This window comes from Empidonax traillii, unplaced genomic scaffold (assembly GCF_003031625.1).
Source record: "Empidonax traillii isolate 1590-97213 ecotype Southwest subspecies unplaced genomic scaffold, ASM303162v1 scaffold33:size3420811, whole genome shotgun sequence".
NCBI classification, from domain to species: domain Eukaryota; kingdom Metazoa; phylum Chordata; class Aves; order Passeriformes; family Tyrannidae; genus Empidonax; species Empidonax traillii.
The window spans coordinates 3,334,323-3,347,811 of NW_020955226.1; the positions used below are offsets into that span (position 1 = coordinate 3,334,323).

At 40.8% G+C, this 13,489-nt stretch overlaps 1 protein-coding gene across 1 annotated transcript in view; it reads left to right on the top strand.

Moving 5' to 3' along the window:
- Positions 1–3,031: 3,031 nt before the first annotated feature.
- Positions 3,032–13,489, top strand: part of METAP1D (methionyl aminopeptidase type 1D, mitochondrial) — a 50,755-nt gene continuing 40,297 nt past the window's right edge. The window contains exon 1 of the mRNA XM_027911603.1: positions 3,032–3,115. Within this exon, the coding sequence (XP_027767404.1) occupies positions 3,067–3,115 (49 nt within the window). The 5' untranslated portion in view covers positions 3,032–3,066. The remainder of the gene's footprint in view (positions 3,116–13,489) is intronic.

Consider the following 13,489-nt stretch of genomic DNA (forward strand, 5'->3'; position numbering starts at 1 on the left):
CTTGAACGTTTCAGAGGATTTGTCAAATGTAACCAAAAGACAATTATATACAAGGAAAAAAGTGAGGTATTTTCATTTGGTGACAAAACTTGAATGTGGCAGAGTATGCTTTTTCAGGTTTGCTGTGTTAGGATACGGTGTATCTCTTTTCTGAGACATTCATCCCCATTTAACTGGTATAAAGCTCCTAAAATCTCTATCGGTTGTTTATATTTCTAATAAAAGGAGAAAGCCTGCATCTAAGCATAAATTAGAGACTACTGAATATTGACTATTGTTAGGCTTAAGATGCATCCAGAAACTGCAAAAATTACACAGTTCACTTGAAAAGTAATCGATCGTAATTTGATTGATCCCCTCTTGGTTTCTGACATGCAAAAAGAATTGGTCTGTTCTAACCACTAGCCAATACCTACAAGTATTTGTGAAATAGCCTGACACTCAGGGACAAGGTAATTACAAAGGTAGTAGCAACATAACTAGTATTATCTCGACAATTCCTGCATTTTGTTATGCCATCACCCAGTTTCCAGACTGTTACAAATAAGGAATTTGGGTCTTACAGCTGTGGACAAAAGCCAAGCATTCACTTCATTTTCTTTGCCAGTGGCATCATTCCACAGAGTAGGAAATGCTTATTGACTCAAATAGAAAAGGTGAGACTTAGGCTACATTAGGGGGCTTTTGTTTCTCTCCTTCAGTGACAGATCAGGAAAAGATTGTGTACTACTCACCATCCGTGGGTACCTTCATGGGAAGTTTGTTGTTCTCTTTAGGCACACACAAGCACAGCCACTCCAAAATACATGTTGCTTAGGCCAAGCAGTACAATGTGTGATTGCTTTACACTGTACATCATTGTTACAGAAACAATGGCTGGGTGTCTGCATCCCTAAAGCCTCACCAAGATACAAAATAGGATAAAATGATGCCTGATGAGATTCAGGCTCCTGAAAGACCATACCATGTTTTAGAATTAGGAACAATGAAGACATGCATTTCTGCCCTGCAAATGAAATGTGTGCAGACGTCTCACCAGAGAGGTGAGGGTAATGGTGAGCAGAGGGTAATGGTGCTCACGAGGTGTAACTGAGCAGGTTAGCAATGCTTTTTCTACATTTATTTCTATCTCTATTTTTCTGTTAAATTCCTATCATTCTCCCCTCACTGAATAACAACGATGAAACATGTCAGTTGAGGCAGAATGTAGCTATAAGCAGTGGATTGTTTTATTTTTTTGGAGGTAGTGCAAGGTATTGTATTGATCTTTAACCTACTGTGTGGTCTGGATATAAGCTGATGGCTGCCTATCATGCTGTGGCAGCTGATTAAGTAATGCACTTTTGCTAGTTATGTCTATATAGGAGCACTGAGAGGATCACAGCACTTTTTTTTTTTTTTATCAGAGAATGCTTGGAATTTGCTCCTTCAAGACAGAAATGCTTGCAGTGTAACTTTTAAGTTCATACTTTTTTTGGATGTTCTCTATAGTACAGGGGGGTAAATAACATCAGCACTTCCACCCACCTTGTGGTTTGAGTCAACTGTTCTTAACTAAATCGTAAAATTTGTACATGGGAACTTAAAAACTACTAATGGCCGTACCAGGAGCTAAATAAATCTGGAGATAAACAGCCTCAGTTCTCATTAGAGAATTTGCTTAGTTATCCTACAGATTAACAGTGTGTGTGTACACATGCATGTGTGTAAGGATAGAAAGATCATTACATGTGTGTGAGAAGAGAAGATACTTCTACATTTTGCTTTCTTCCCTCTACTCTTGTAATGATTACCTTCATGCATTCTATTCATTCCTTCATTCGGTGATTTGATTTCTTTAGGTTTAGTAGTTTGTCAGTTTGCCAGCTCTTTGATTTATGTCCTGTAAGAGTGATTCTCACACTTGGATAAACCATAAGAACATAAATTCAAAATGTGTTTAATTGTTCATACAGGCAAGCTAAATGTGGCCAAGGAAACAAGACAGTGGAAAATAAAATGATAAATGGACATTAGAAGTTAAGTTTGATTTCTATGTGACTGAAAATGAAACCTACCACATCAACACTGTTAGGATGGTCTTTGGATATTTTTTAAAGTCATGTGATACCTTTACAAAAAAAAAAAAAAGGTTGGAAAGATGCTGCTCTACTGAAAAGTTTGCACTATTAGATCTTTTTTAAATGGATCGTTTGGCTGCACAAATGAAATAATGAGTTTATTTAGAAAAAGGCATTAGCCTTCAGATTCTGTATAGACCTTTACAAACAAGTATAACAGCAAAAATTTAGTTCACAGAATTGTTAGGATTGGAAAGGACCTCTGGAGATAATCTAGTCCACCCCCCTTGCCAAGGCAGGAGGGTCACCTAGAGCAGATGGCACAGAAACGTGTGCGGGTGCGTTTTGAATGTCTCGAGAGAGGGAGACACCATGGCATCCCTGGGGAGCCTGTTCCAGTGCTCTGCCACCTTCAGTGGAAAGACGTTCTTCCTCATCTTGAGGTGAAACTTCTTGTGTTTTAGTTTATGGCCATTAGCCTTATCCTGTCACTGGGCACCACTGAAAAGAGTCTGGCACCATCCTCTTAGCACCTTGCCTTTGACATATTTATATGCATTAATGAGACCCCCTCCTAGTTCATAACGACTAGTTCATGTTTTCAGTCAAAAAAGTAGAAAAATTGTTGGGTGTTGTTGTTGCTGTTTGTTGTGGGTTTTTTGTGTTTTTTTCTGTGTAGTTGGTTTTTAATGGAAAGAAATTCTGAAGTAGCTCCAGCACTCATGAAACAGGACGGCTGCAAATCTTGTTGGACCGAGCCCCATTGTGGGCAGTGCCGTCTCCCTGCCATGTGCTTCGCTGTCTGAAGAAGCAGTCTCCAAGCCCGCTAGCGATGCTGTCGATCTAAGCAGGATGAGGGATGGATAGCGGAGCACTTGGGCAGCCCGGCCCGGCCCGGCCCGGCCCGGCCGGTCAGAGCAGCTCCCGCCGCCCCTCGGGCCCGGCCCAGGGCGGGAAGGGGCGCTCCCGCCGCGCCGCCACCGGCACGGCCACGTGACCGCCTCACATGGGCAGCATGGCGGCGCCCAGGGCCGCCCGCGCGCTGCGGAGCGCAGGTGAGTGCGCGGCGCCGCCGGCGGGAGGAGCGGCCCAGCCCGGCCCGGGCTCTGCCCTGCCCTTCCCCGTCCTTCCGCCCTTTCCGCCGGCCGCCCCGGCGCCGCTGCTGAGCTGGGGCGCGCTTTGAAATCGAGGAGGGAAAGGTCCCGCCGCCGTCCGAGCGGGGGGAGCGCCGCGCCTGCCGAGGGCAGCGACAGAGCGCTCCGCCAGGCGGGGGCGGGCAGGCGGGAGCGCCGTGTGGCGGCGGCGCTTGGCGAGCCCCGGCGGAGCCCCGCGGCAGCACCCGCAGCTGTCAAGGGTCGCTTTCCATGAAGGTGCGTGCTCGGGCTGGGGCCGGAGCCGCCCCCCGGGCGGGCACACGCCGGCCGGAGCGGGGGGTCGGCGGCCCCGGGGCCCGCACCGCGAGCAGTGCTGTGCTCTGGTTTTGCTGTGGCGATTTTGGCTGTTGCCGGGTGTTTGACAGAAGAAGTGATGACATAACAGGTACACGTGCTTCTTCTGCCAGCCCGTACAACTGCAGAACTTGTTACCTGTTGGCACGTCCGTGTGTGTGAATGCTTTTCGGGTCCCGTTGTCCCTCGTGCCCTGAGGTTTTCTTACAGCACCTTTTCTACTACATCAGCTTTCTCAAGTGAAAGTTGTGTGTCCCCGCCCTACCTCCATCTCCAGCCCCCTGTGCTCTTAGAAACTCAATGTCTGTCATCCAGTTAAAAGAATCAAGCGATTTAAATTTGTTAAGCTTTCCTACCTTCCCTTAAGGCGTCAAACCTTGTTCAGCTTCCCTCGGGGACATGCTTTTCCAGAGACTGAGAAAGCAAAACTGTCATAGTTAAGACAAGACTGATTAAACTAAATCTGATTTTCCCTGAATTGGACAGTTAAGTATAATTTAATTTGCAAATACTGAAAGATGAAAGTAATTGAAATTAGTTTCTGTTCACCTAAGGGTATCTGTCCTGCCTAAACTGAATGAAAATTACTTTTTTGTAGCCTCTTTTGTGCTTTTTTTTTTCATGTATCTGATATTATGTTTTTATAAATGGTAAAAGTTTTCCTTGTTATGAAACAGTTTCTACATAAGCGCATTTGTACAGCAGAGATCTTGGAAGTTTGTATACTTCCTCCACATACTTGAAAAGTAAAATAAATTGATTGAAAGAAGTTAAAAAGACAGTTTGTACCTTTTTGGTAGTCGTATGGGAAAATTATTTTATAGTCTCTGCCTTGCTGATGTCAGAATTGAAACACTGTCAACCCAAGGAGAAGGTTCTGAGTGGCCTTGCAGTGGGTTCAGCTGCACAGGTGATTCATAGAAGCGTGAATTGAGTTTACAGTTTTGTGGATTAAAACTAAGAAACATCCAGAACACAGACACTTCAAATCCCTGTCGTGATCTGTAGTTAGAGATAGTCTGGATTATGTGCTGATTCTTTGCTTGTAAATGGTCTAATTTGATATTATCACAGTTTCAGGTATTACAGTAATTGTTTCTGTGATACATTATTGGTAATAAAGTAGAAGACATCAAAGAACTGCATGCCTACGAATACAGCTTAGATGCTTTGTGGCGTAGTAGTCTCTTACTGATATATTTATTTTAGGCAGGTAAATTACTGTAGAGTAGAAGCCCGTAATTTCTTGTAATGAACTTTCAGGTCTTAAAGCCACAGGGAAATAATTGATGAGAAGACATCCCTTGTAAAATGAGTTACTTGTTGTGTTAAATATGCATAAAACTGACTTCTGGTCTGGCTTCTCTAACAATGAAGAAGTATTCTGTAATGCTCTATGTAATGTATGACTGGCCAGGTTTTTAAAGTTAAGTCACTGTAGGCTGATGGGGTGTGATACATCTCTTTGATACGTAGTTTGTGTTCCTAGGCTGTCTGTTTGCTGGTTAAGGGGTTTCAGTGCCTTGCTAAGCCCCTTGCGGAACTGGGAATTCATATGCAGGCTCCTAAATGGAAACCGTGCTCAGGGAGAAGCTGCAGCTGTCTCCAGCACCGCAGCATGTGAGATGGTGTGAGGTACTTTTCTTCTGCCAATACAGAGACTTTTACACATGGTTGTTTTCAAAATTTTTCTAAGACTGTTACTCTTTTCCCCTCCTAGTAAAATGACAGGATACATAAATGTGGTTTTAAACCTTTTTAAAAAACAAGTAAACAAACAAAAAAATAGGGGAACATAGCTAGAGTTTGATTTCGTTGCAGTGCAGCTTCAGAGTTTGCCCAGAAATGCTGACTCATTAGAAATGAGTCTTTTTTTTTTTTAATTCTTTTTTGGGCCATATAGATCACAAGTTTGGTTCACAGGCCTTGACAGTAATGCATGATTGAATATTGTCTGTATTTCATAGTTTAGGCAAAATTGAGTATATTAAAGAAGTAATAAACTCTTCTCCATCAAGGTATTTATATGAAAACCATCAAGCTACTCTAAAGCATTGCACAAATTAGAAATATTAGTTGGACTAGTAGAAGAAGGTGTAGCAAGTGACTGAGGCGATATGATTTGGTTTATATCTTTTAGATAGATAGAGTGCAGACAGGTACTTTTACATAGTGTTTTTCTTTGTGGTCAGACATGGCTTTGCCATTTAGGATAGTAAAACTGGTAGTCAACTTTTAAATTACTACTTCATGTTGAACTCTGCATGTTAGTGCACAGAAGTGTGCTGTGGAATCTCCAGCTTGGAAGTGATCAAATAAAGTGCCTGCTGTAAATCTCTTCCAATCTCCATTTCCATGGCTTTTTGATTTCCAGAAAAAATCGAGATCAAATCAGTTACCCTGCTGAATAGTATCTATGCAAAACCATTGCAGTTTCCACCAGCTGTAAGGGGAGAGGACTCTGTTCACTCTCTGTGAGTCTCTTTTGCAGTAGTTTCTGATATCCTGTTGCTGTCACAAACCCTTTTCTTCCATAGGCAGGAACATGTCACCTCCTTGCCCATGCCATGTGCTGCAGAGAATCTGGCATCTTTCTGGATAGTTAACAGAGTCAGTATCACAGCTGAGCTGAGGCATCTTTTCCCCTGTGTGCTTAGTTTCCTTTCCTTTTATATTTCTTTTACTTTTTTTTCATGAAATACTTATTCATTATCCAGAACTCATCAAACACCTGGGTTCAGCTTTGTTTCACGAATGCAGCTGTGGGTGCCTGCTGGTCCTCATGGAAGCAGGGAACAGCCCTGTGAAGGTGCTGTATTTCAGGGACATGTAACTTCCATTGCCTTAACCTTAGTTTGGAGTCGGTCTTCATCATTATCGATATTTAGCCAGTGTGTGCATTCTGTCCAAATGGGAACCTGTTTTTGTCTGCACTGGAATTGGAGTTGTCATAAGACATTCAACCTGATTTGAGAAATTGAATGACTTTGGGTCAGAAGATGGAGAAGCAGTAACTGTCTAATACAAGGCTCTGTCTCTTGAATTGTCCATAAAAGCTTTACTGAATCTTTCACTAAGCAGTATTCCTGATACACACAGTTCATTTCTTGCATTTTGTTAATCTGCAGACCTTGATAATGCTCATGGTCTCGTGAAATTCAGAGTTTTTAATATTTCTAAGAGGAAGTAGAAGCAGGGCTCAAAATAATGTGATTTTCCTTTTTTTTTCTGAAATCAAAGTATGCATGTCATATTTTTTTAACTGCCATGTGCTACTGAATTAGTTTCCATCTTCTTGATGGTGCATTATAAAATAGGAGTTACATTTCTTTTTAAAAAATTGTTGTAGCTTACTCTTTGATAAGAATATTTAACCACAAACTTCAACATACGTGATATTACTCTCATGTTAAGAATAAACCATAAAAATCTTCTTATCACTATTAATATTCAAAGCTAGAAGTGTCTTTTCATCTGTATCTTCTTCATCATTAAAAAGAAACTTTGAAATGTACAACTCAAACAATTAATCCTTACCTGTAGTAACTGTCAATACTTCTAAGTTAATGCTTTTAAAAAAATTAACTGTAGAATATACAAGTAACAGTTTTGGGGAGACTTGACTGTTTCCTGGCATTCCAGACTTATAATTAAATATGTCCTGTAATTCTGATTATTTTTTTTGGTGGATGAGGAAAAGTGATTGAAAACTTGTGCGAGAGAGTTTTCAAGATCAAATGTGCTTGGCTGCACTGAGCAATATATGAGCTGGGCAATTAACTGGAAGAAAATATTAATTCACATTTTCCATTAATTTGTAGACAGACTCGTGTCTCCAGAATTTAACATTAGCATTATGAGATACATGGTGGAAGTTCAAACCATTTGATTGTAGTACAATTTCAACATTTTTTAAATGATCCTAAGGTAGTTTCGTTCCTGTCTTGAAAATAATCAGGCAGACGAGGAATTATTCCCATTTCAACAGTGCAGCAACTTTGGGGGAGACATGCACTTTCATGGTTTGAGGCATGAGAGAAATAATATTCCCCTTTCAATACAGTGTTTAATTGTTCTCTTCTTTCAGTTGAGAGGTAATGTATTGTTGGCAGCACACAGTGTCTTTTTTTCTGCCAAGATCTATCACTTCTGGCTGTGGGTGGATTTGTTGGGTGTGGTTTTTCTGTGAGTTTAGGTTTCTCGATCAGCATTAGCTAAGATTGCCTTTAAATGAAGGAAAGTCATTAGCAGATGTCCAGGACAGCAGCTGAAACTCAGCCTTTTCTGCCACATCAGCGGCTTTACCGACCCACACCTACTCTTGTGGCCATTTGTTTCAGTATGTAAAAAGTCTTTCCTTCTCTTTAGGAAGGTGCCATTGACCTGTTGGTGGTCATATGGACTGGAGCATAATTGTTGTGGTTACAGCTAAAATCCACACAGAGACAAAGTCGGTGTCAAGTTCCTGAAGAGTACTTAGTTTCAGCTTTTTGTGAATGCTTCCTCTGCTCTGCGTGCCTTATACCTTGGGTGGTCAGGTCCCAGGCAATGTCCTGTGTTTTCCAGTGCTTAGTCTGTGATGAATATATTGGGCAGGTACATTTTCACATGCCAGAAAGTAAACCTAGCCGTAATCCTTCAGGCAAAAATTGCAATTTTTGTAAATGTATTTTGCATGTATTTTGTGGAGTTTTCCTTAAATCTCACCTGGACCTTTCCCTAAGCAGAAAAAAGCTGCATTCTCTGAGACTTTTCCACCGTCTGCAGAAACTCACCACCCTGGTGTGGTGATTCGCTGAAGGGCCTTTGTCCGGCTTTCTGCCTAGGCCACTGACCCTGAAGGAAAATACCAGAAAACTCTGGGAATGTCTACCAAGAAAATGGAGTGTCCCATCAGAGGGACTTGGCATGCTTCCATGTTTCCAAAGTGGATTTTACAGTGCTCTCTCTGTCTTCAGAGTTGGACATGGGGATGTCTGTGAGTGAGAACCGTTTGCATGCACAACTTTTACATTGCCTGACAGAGGCTGTTGTCCTTGTCTGGCATTTCCTTACCTGGCTGCAGATGTAGAAGCAAAGGCTCAACATAACACCATGTAATAGGATGGAAAGTCTAAAATATAAACTCCTGTCTGTGATTTTAGTTCCAGATTTGCAGTTTAGTGCTGCCTCTGGGCAGCACAGAAGGCAAACTTTGTCTCTCCTTTAAGTGTTGTTTTAGGCTCTTAGTCTTGGGGCTCACAAATGCAGTGTTAACCATCATACAGATCTTAGTGTTCTTCTGCAAAGAATGAAATGACATTTAAACTCCTCTATACTCATACGGCAAATAAATGAAATAAAGGATACCACGCCACAATTTTTAGAGATTAAATTAAAGGAAGAAAAAATACAGGCTCCTAAAATCTATACAGGAAGATGACCCTGCCTAGCCTGTGTGCAAGGTCGAACCACAAAGTCTCTGGCTACTTGGTCCTTGCATGTTTGTTCCTTAAAACATCAGGAATAGTGGTAGAGTGTATCACAGGTCTCTGGTGGACTCTAAGCTTGTTTACTGTAATATATAGCACTTGAGGAGACAGAATGAAGGTCTAAATCATTCCTAAAGAAATTATGGACCTCAAATTGTGACTTATATTGCATTTAGAGCAAATAGCTTCAGTCCCCAAAATCACAGGATCAGATGTCCTGTAAGCGTACAATAAAACATTTTTTTTGCTTCTGAGAGCTCACAGTGCAGATAACTGAGGCAGACAAAAGGGACTGAAATGGTGATCACTAGCTGATGGATGGAGAAACTGTAGCAGCAAGGGAGTAATTTCTGGAGGGTCTTGTGGCAGCACAGCATCAACAGGATGAAAGAAGGCCCGAGCCTGGCCTAATGCCTGCTGCTCCTGAGCTACCAGGCAAACACGCGGTTCAGCAGTGGACACGCGTGAAGTGGCTTTCTAGATTTAGATGATGAATTCCTTATATTCAAGTTTTTGCAGTGAATTACCCCGTCCAGACCAGAAGCTGGATTTAAGGCACACGTAAGAACAACATACCACATGTCTGTAAAGTTTGGGATTTGTGTGTCGTGGGTGTTCTCAGGCTGTGCAGGGGAAACCATACTGAGCTGGTCTGGCACACTTCCCCTCATTTCTCGTGTGGCTTCCCTCTGTATAGCTGTAGCTGGAATGGAAGATTGAATCTACCAAAAATATTTCTATGGTGTCATGGTATTTTATTTTTCTTTTATTCTGGAGAGACCTGGATTTCTGCTGAAGTCACCCTGTAGACTTCTGGTTTTGAACCAGCTTTGGTGCTAACGCTGCAGTGGACGTCTGTGTCATGAAATCTAAGCTGTTTTTTCTTTCCATGATATTCAGATGTAGTAGACACAATATTCTGGTTGTGATGGTTGTGAATCATGAGGAAATTTAAGCAAAAGCTCAGGAGTTTTTGAGCATTCTTCAGCGACAGTTCTGCTGGTCCACTGCAATCTCTGATTTCAGAGTAGTGCTTCATCACTGTAAAAGGCTTTTTCTGTGCTGAACCACCTGTAGGCCCCCTAGTTACAGTGGGGGTACCCCTCTATGAGTTACAGTGGGGGTACCCCTCTATGAGTTACAGTGGGGGTACCCCTCTTTGAGGGATTATATAATTTTGCTTTTTTTTTTTTTTTTTTTTTTTTTTTTTTTTTGTCCATCCTTCTCCCTGGCTCCCAGATGAGCACATTCCTATAGCAATTGGAAATTCACATCTGATGAGAGAGACTTGCTGCCTCTCCTTCTCTTTGAGTTTGACATGATGATGTGCCATGATGGGTAGCTTGCAGTGCTTCCAGACACCACATCCCAGTGCTGTTGACCTAGCAATATTTATTAGCATTAAAATTTAATTTGAAAATATTTTGAAGTAATGAAGTGGGAGGGGGAGTGGGTTACAGGACAATTGCTTTCCTTTTTTTTAATGTTTTTCCTATTCAAGCCATGTGTATTTGTCACAGTAGTTTCTTTCCTAAGTATTTCTATTTAAAATCAGTGTTTATTAAAATATACTTGCATGCCCAGCCTGACTTTCATATTATATATGTGAAAAAGCAAGGGAAAGTATACAAGGAGCAGTCTGTACATTGTACACTCTCTGCCTTACAGTTATTGCATCCTGTAGAAAGAGGCTGTTTGGCTACAGCCTTGTTTAAATTTCATTTTTCAGTTTTCAGTTACACATTTCTGGAGTCTCCCTGACCACTGCTGTTACCTGATGGCGCCTATATTTCATCAAGTTTAGACAAGCAGTCTACCTGGACTTAGGCCCAGAGGAGCTGCTGTAACTGATGAACATGATCCCCTCTGCCCGGGAATTCAAGACTTATGAAACCACGATTCCCAAGGGAATTGAAAGAAAACTGTGTTCAGACCTCGCCTCTTGCTTTTTTTTTTATTTTCTTTGTTGTTTCTATGTAGTGTTGCCTTGTTCTGATGGGTAGCATACCTTACCCCAAGTGAAATCTGGTATTAGTTTGTTGATGATTAGGAGAAAAGATTCTTTTTAACCTAGACTGAAAACAAAAGCAGTGAAGAATAGTAGAGCACAGGCAGAGACAGGAGTTGCTGTGGCATATCTTAATTGCTGCTTACAAAGAAAGTGAGAAGTTATTAAACAAAATAACAAAAAATGTTGTAGCATTAGTTGGGTGGTTTTTTACTGCATCATCATTTTTAGGCTTCCAGAGTTTATTGGATACAATTGTGTATTTTAATTTTGCTCTTGCATGTTGCTCTTCAGTGTTTCATTCTGTCGGAAGAGCTGCATTATATAAAGATTGTATATTATTTTAGCTGTGGAATATTATTGTGGTGGATCTTATATGTAGAAAATTCCTTTAGAATTTTTTATGATTGCAGAATGAATATTAGTGTTCAATGTAATTAAATTTAATTGCATTTCCTGTATGTTTTATTTTTAGTTTGCTCTTATATGCCTTTATTTTCATCGGGAGTTGTAAATTTGACATACTTTTGGTGTTGGCAGTCAGACACAAGCCCACTTTAAATCAGTGAGATAATTAGCCTAAAATTCTTCTAAATATGGGGAACTTGGAGTTTCTGCTTAACAATCAGGAGTTGTTTCTTCATATTGTTTTGGATTATGTGCCCTTGCTAGTTTTATTCTTTGTAAGTTTAAAAAATTTAGATGGAGAAGAGTAATTAAAAGCTGCTCCTTCCTTATTCTAGCTTTTATATCCAGATCAGTTGGGCAGGCTGGCAGGACTCTTTTAGCTACATACATTTTTGCTGTTCATTTATCTTTTATTGCTTATGTTTGCTTAACTAACATGTTATACCATTACTTATAAGGAGACTTTTTCCCTTTGATATCTGAAGAAAAAGAGTTCTATTTTTTCTATTATTGTAACAGTTTGTTTTGTTTTTTAAACATGAGCTGTTTACCCAGGGAGAAGCTACAGTGGCTGGAGAGCTTGTAGAGCTCTGGGTTCATGAATGTGAAGACTGAACAGATAAGGATTCTCAGATTTATTTATTTATTTATTTAAATCTAGTGACTAATAAGCATCTGAAATTAAGATGGTGTTGCTAAAAAGTCATTATTCTTTTTCCTTGTGTAAGGAAATATAAGGTCTACTGTAGCACAGTACAGGTATTGTATTGTTCACAATTTCTAGCTTTCTTGAATGCTCCAGGTTTCACATTCCTGGTATTTCTGAAGGTTTTGATTTTTTTTTAAAGTCATTTAAAAAAATCATTTCAGATATTTTTAAGCCTCAAAAAGTGCAATCATGCCATGTAATCACATTAAGATTTTTTTTTCAGCCACCAGCAAGGGAGAGAGTTACTGTTTGTGATAGACAAAAATTCGTTACGAGGGTTTGATAGTTCAAGAGCACTGGAGGAGTGAAGCTGTTTTCTTGAATCATGGTGGTAATCTGAGGCTTTCAGGGTTCTGTTGTCTGAATTGTAGGAATCTCCTGCACTGGAGTCTGTGCAGCAGTTAGAAATAAATAGCGAGAGAGGCAGAGGCTTCTGCCAGCACAGTGACCTCCTCAGCTCACCTCTTGGTGAGGAATCAGTTTGAGAACCTGTGTCGTGGGGCTCACTCGGACATCTCATGGACTTCCTGCTTCTTGGGGTTGGTGATTCTGGAGGGAGCCAGCAGTCCAGCTTTGGAAAATGGAGGCTCTCCAGCTAACTTGCCACTGTCCTGGCAGTAAAACAGGTTCTCCTACAGCTGTGTGGCTGAAGAGAACTTCAGTCTCAGCACAGGGTGGGGCTCAGGTCCTTCATGGGCCCAGGAGCCAGGAGCTAGGGATATTTGGGGGTGGTAGTGTGCAGGGCTTTGGATAAGTCATTGAACTTTCTGTGTCTTTCTCCACCTATAATGCAGATATTCACCTACCTTGCAGATGCATTGGTTGAGATTAATGAGTTGTTTGTAAAGCACTTTGAAGATGAAAAGCACTATAAAAATGCTAAGTATTATTATGTATGAGCTCTTGAGTGTATAATGGCTGTTTGCCTGCCAGTATTTAAAGCAATTTATAATACACTAAATATGAAAGGCACTGAATAAAGTCAAATTCTAGTCTCCATTTAAGAAAAGTCACTCATATTTTGTGTACAGCAATTCAGGTCACACCACTGGCCTTCGGTGTTATCTAGAGTGAAAACAGACTCCTAAAGATTTTTTAAAAGGAACTATTTCAAAACATTAATATCATGTTTTATAATAAGGGTTTTTTCTCAGTTGATTGTTTCTTACCCCCTTTATATGACTTAGGTTTTGATTACCAAATTCCTAGGTTTTCTGCCTTTTTCTATTTTGCCAGATTCTTCTTCTGACCCTTACACTTTTAAACTGCTGTAAGTTTTCTCTTCCCAGTCTTTACATCTGTCTCTGCACTTGCCATCAAAGCTCATGTTCTTTGTACCACTTCTGCTCAGTGGCTCTTGCCACACTGCACAGGTTTCCTTAGCC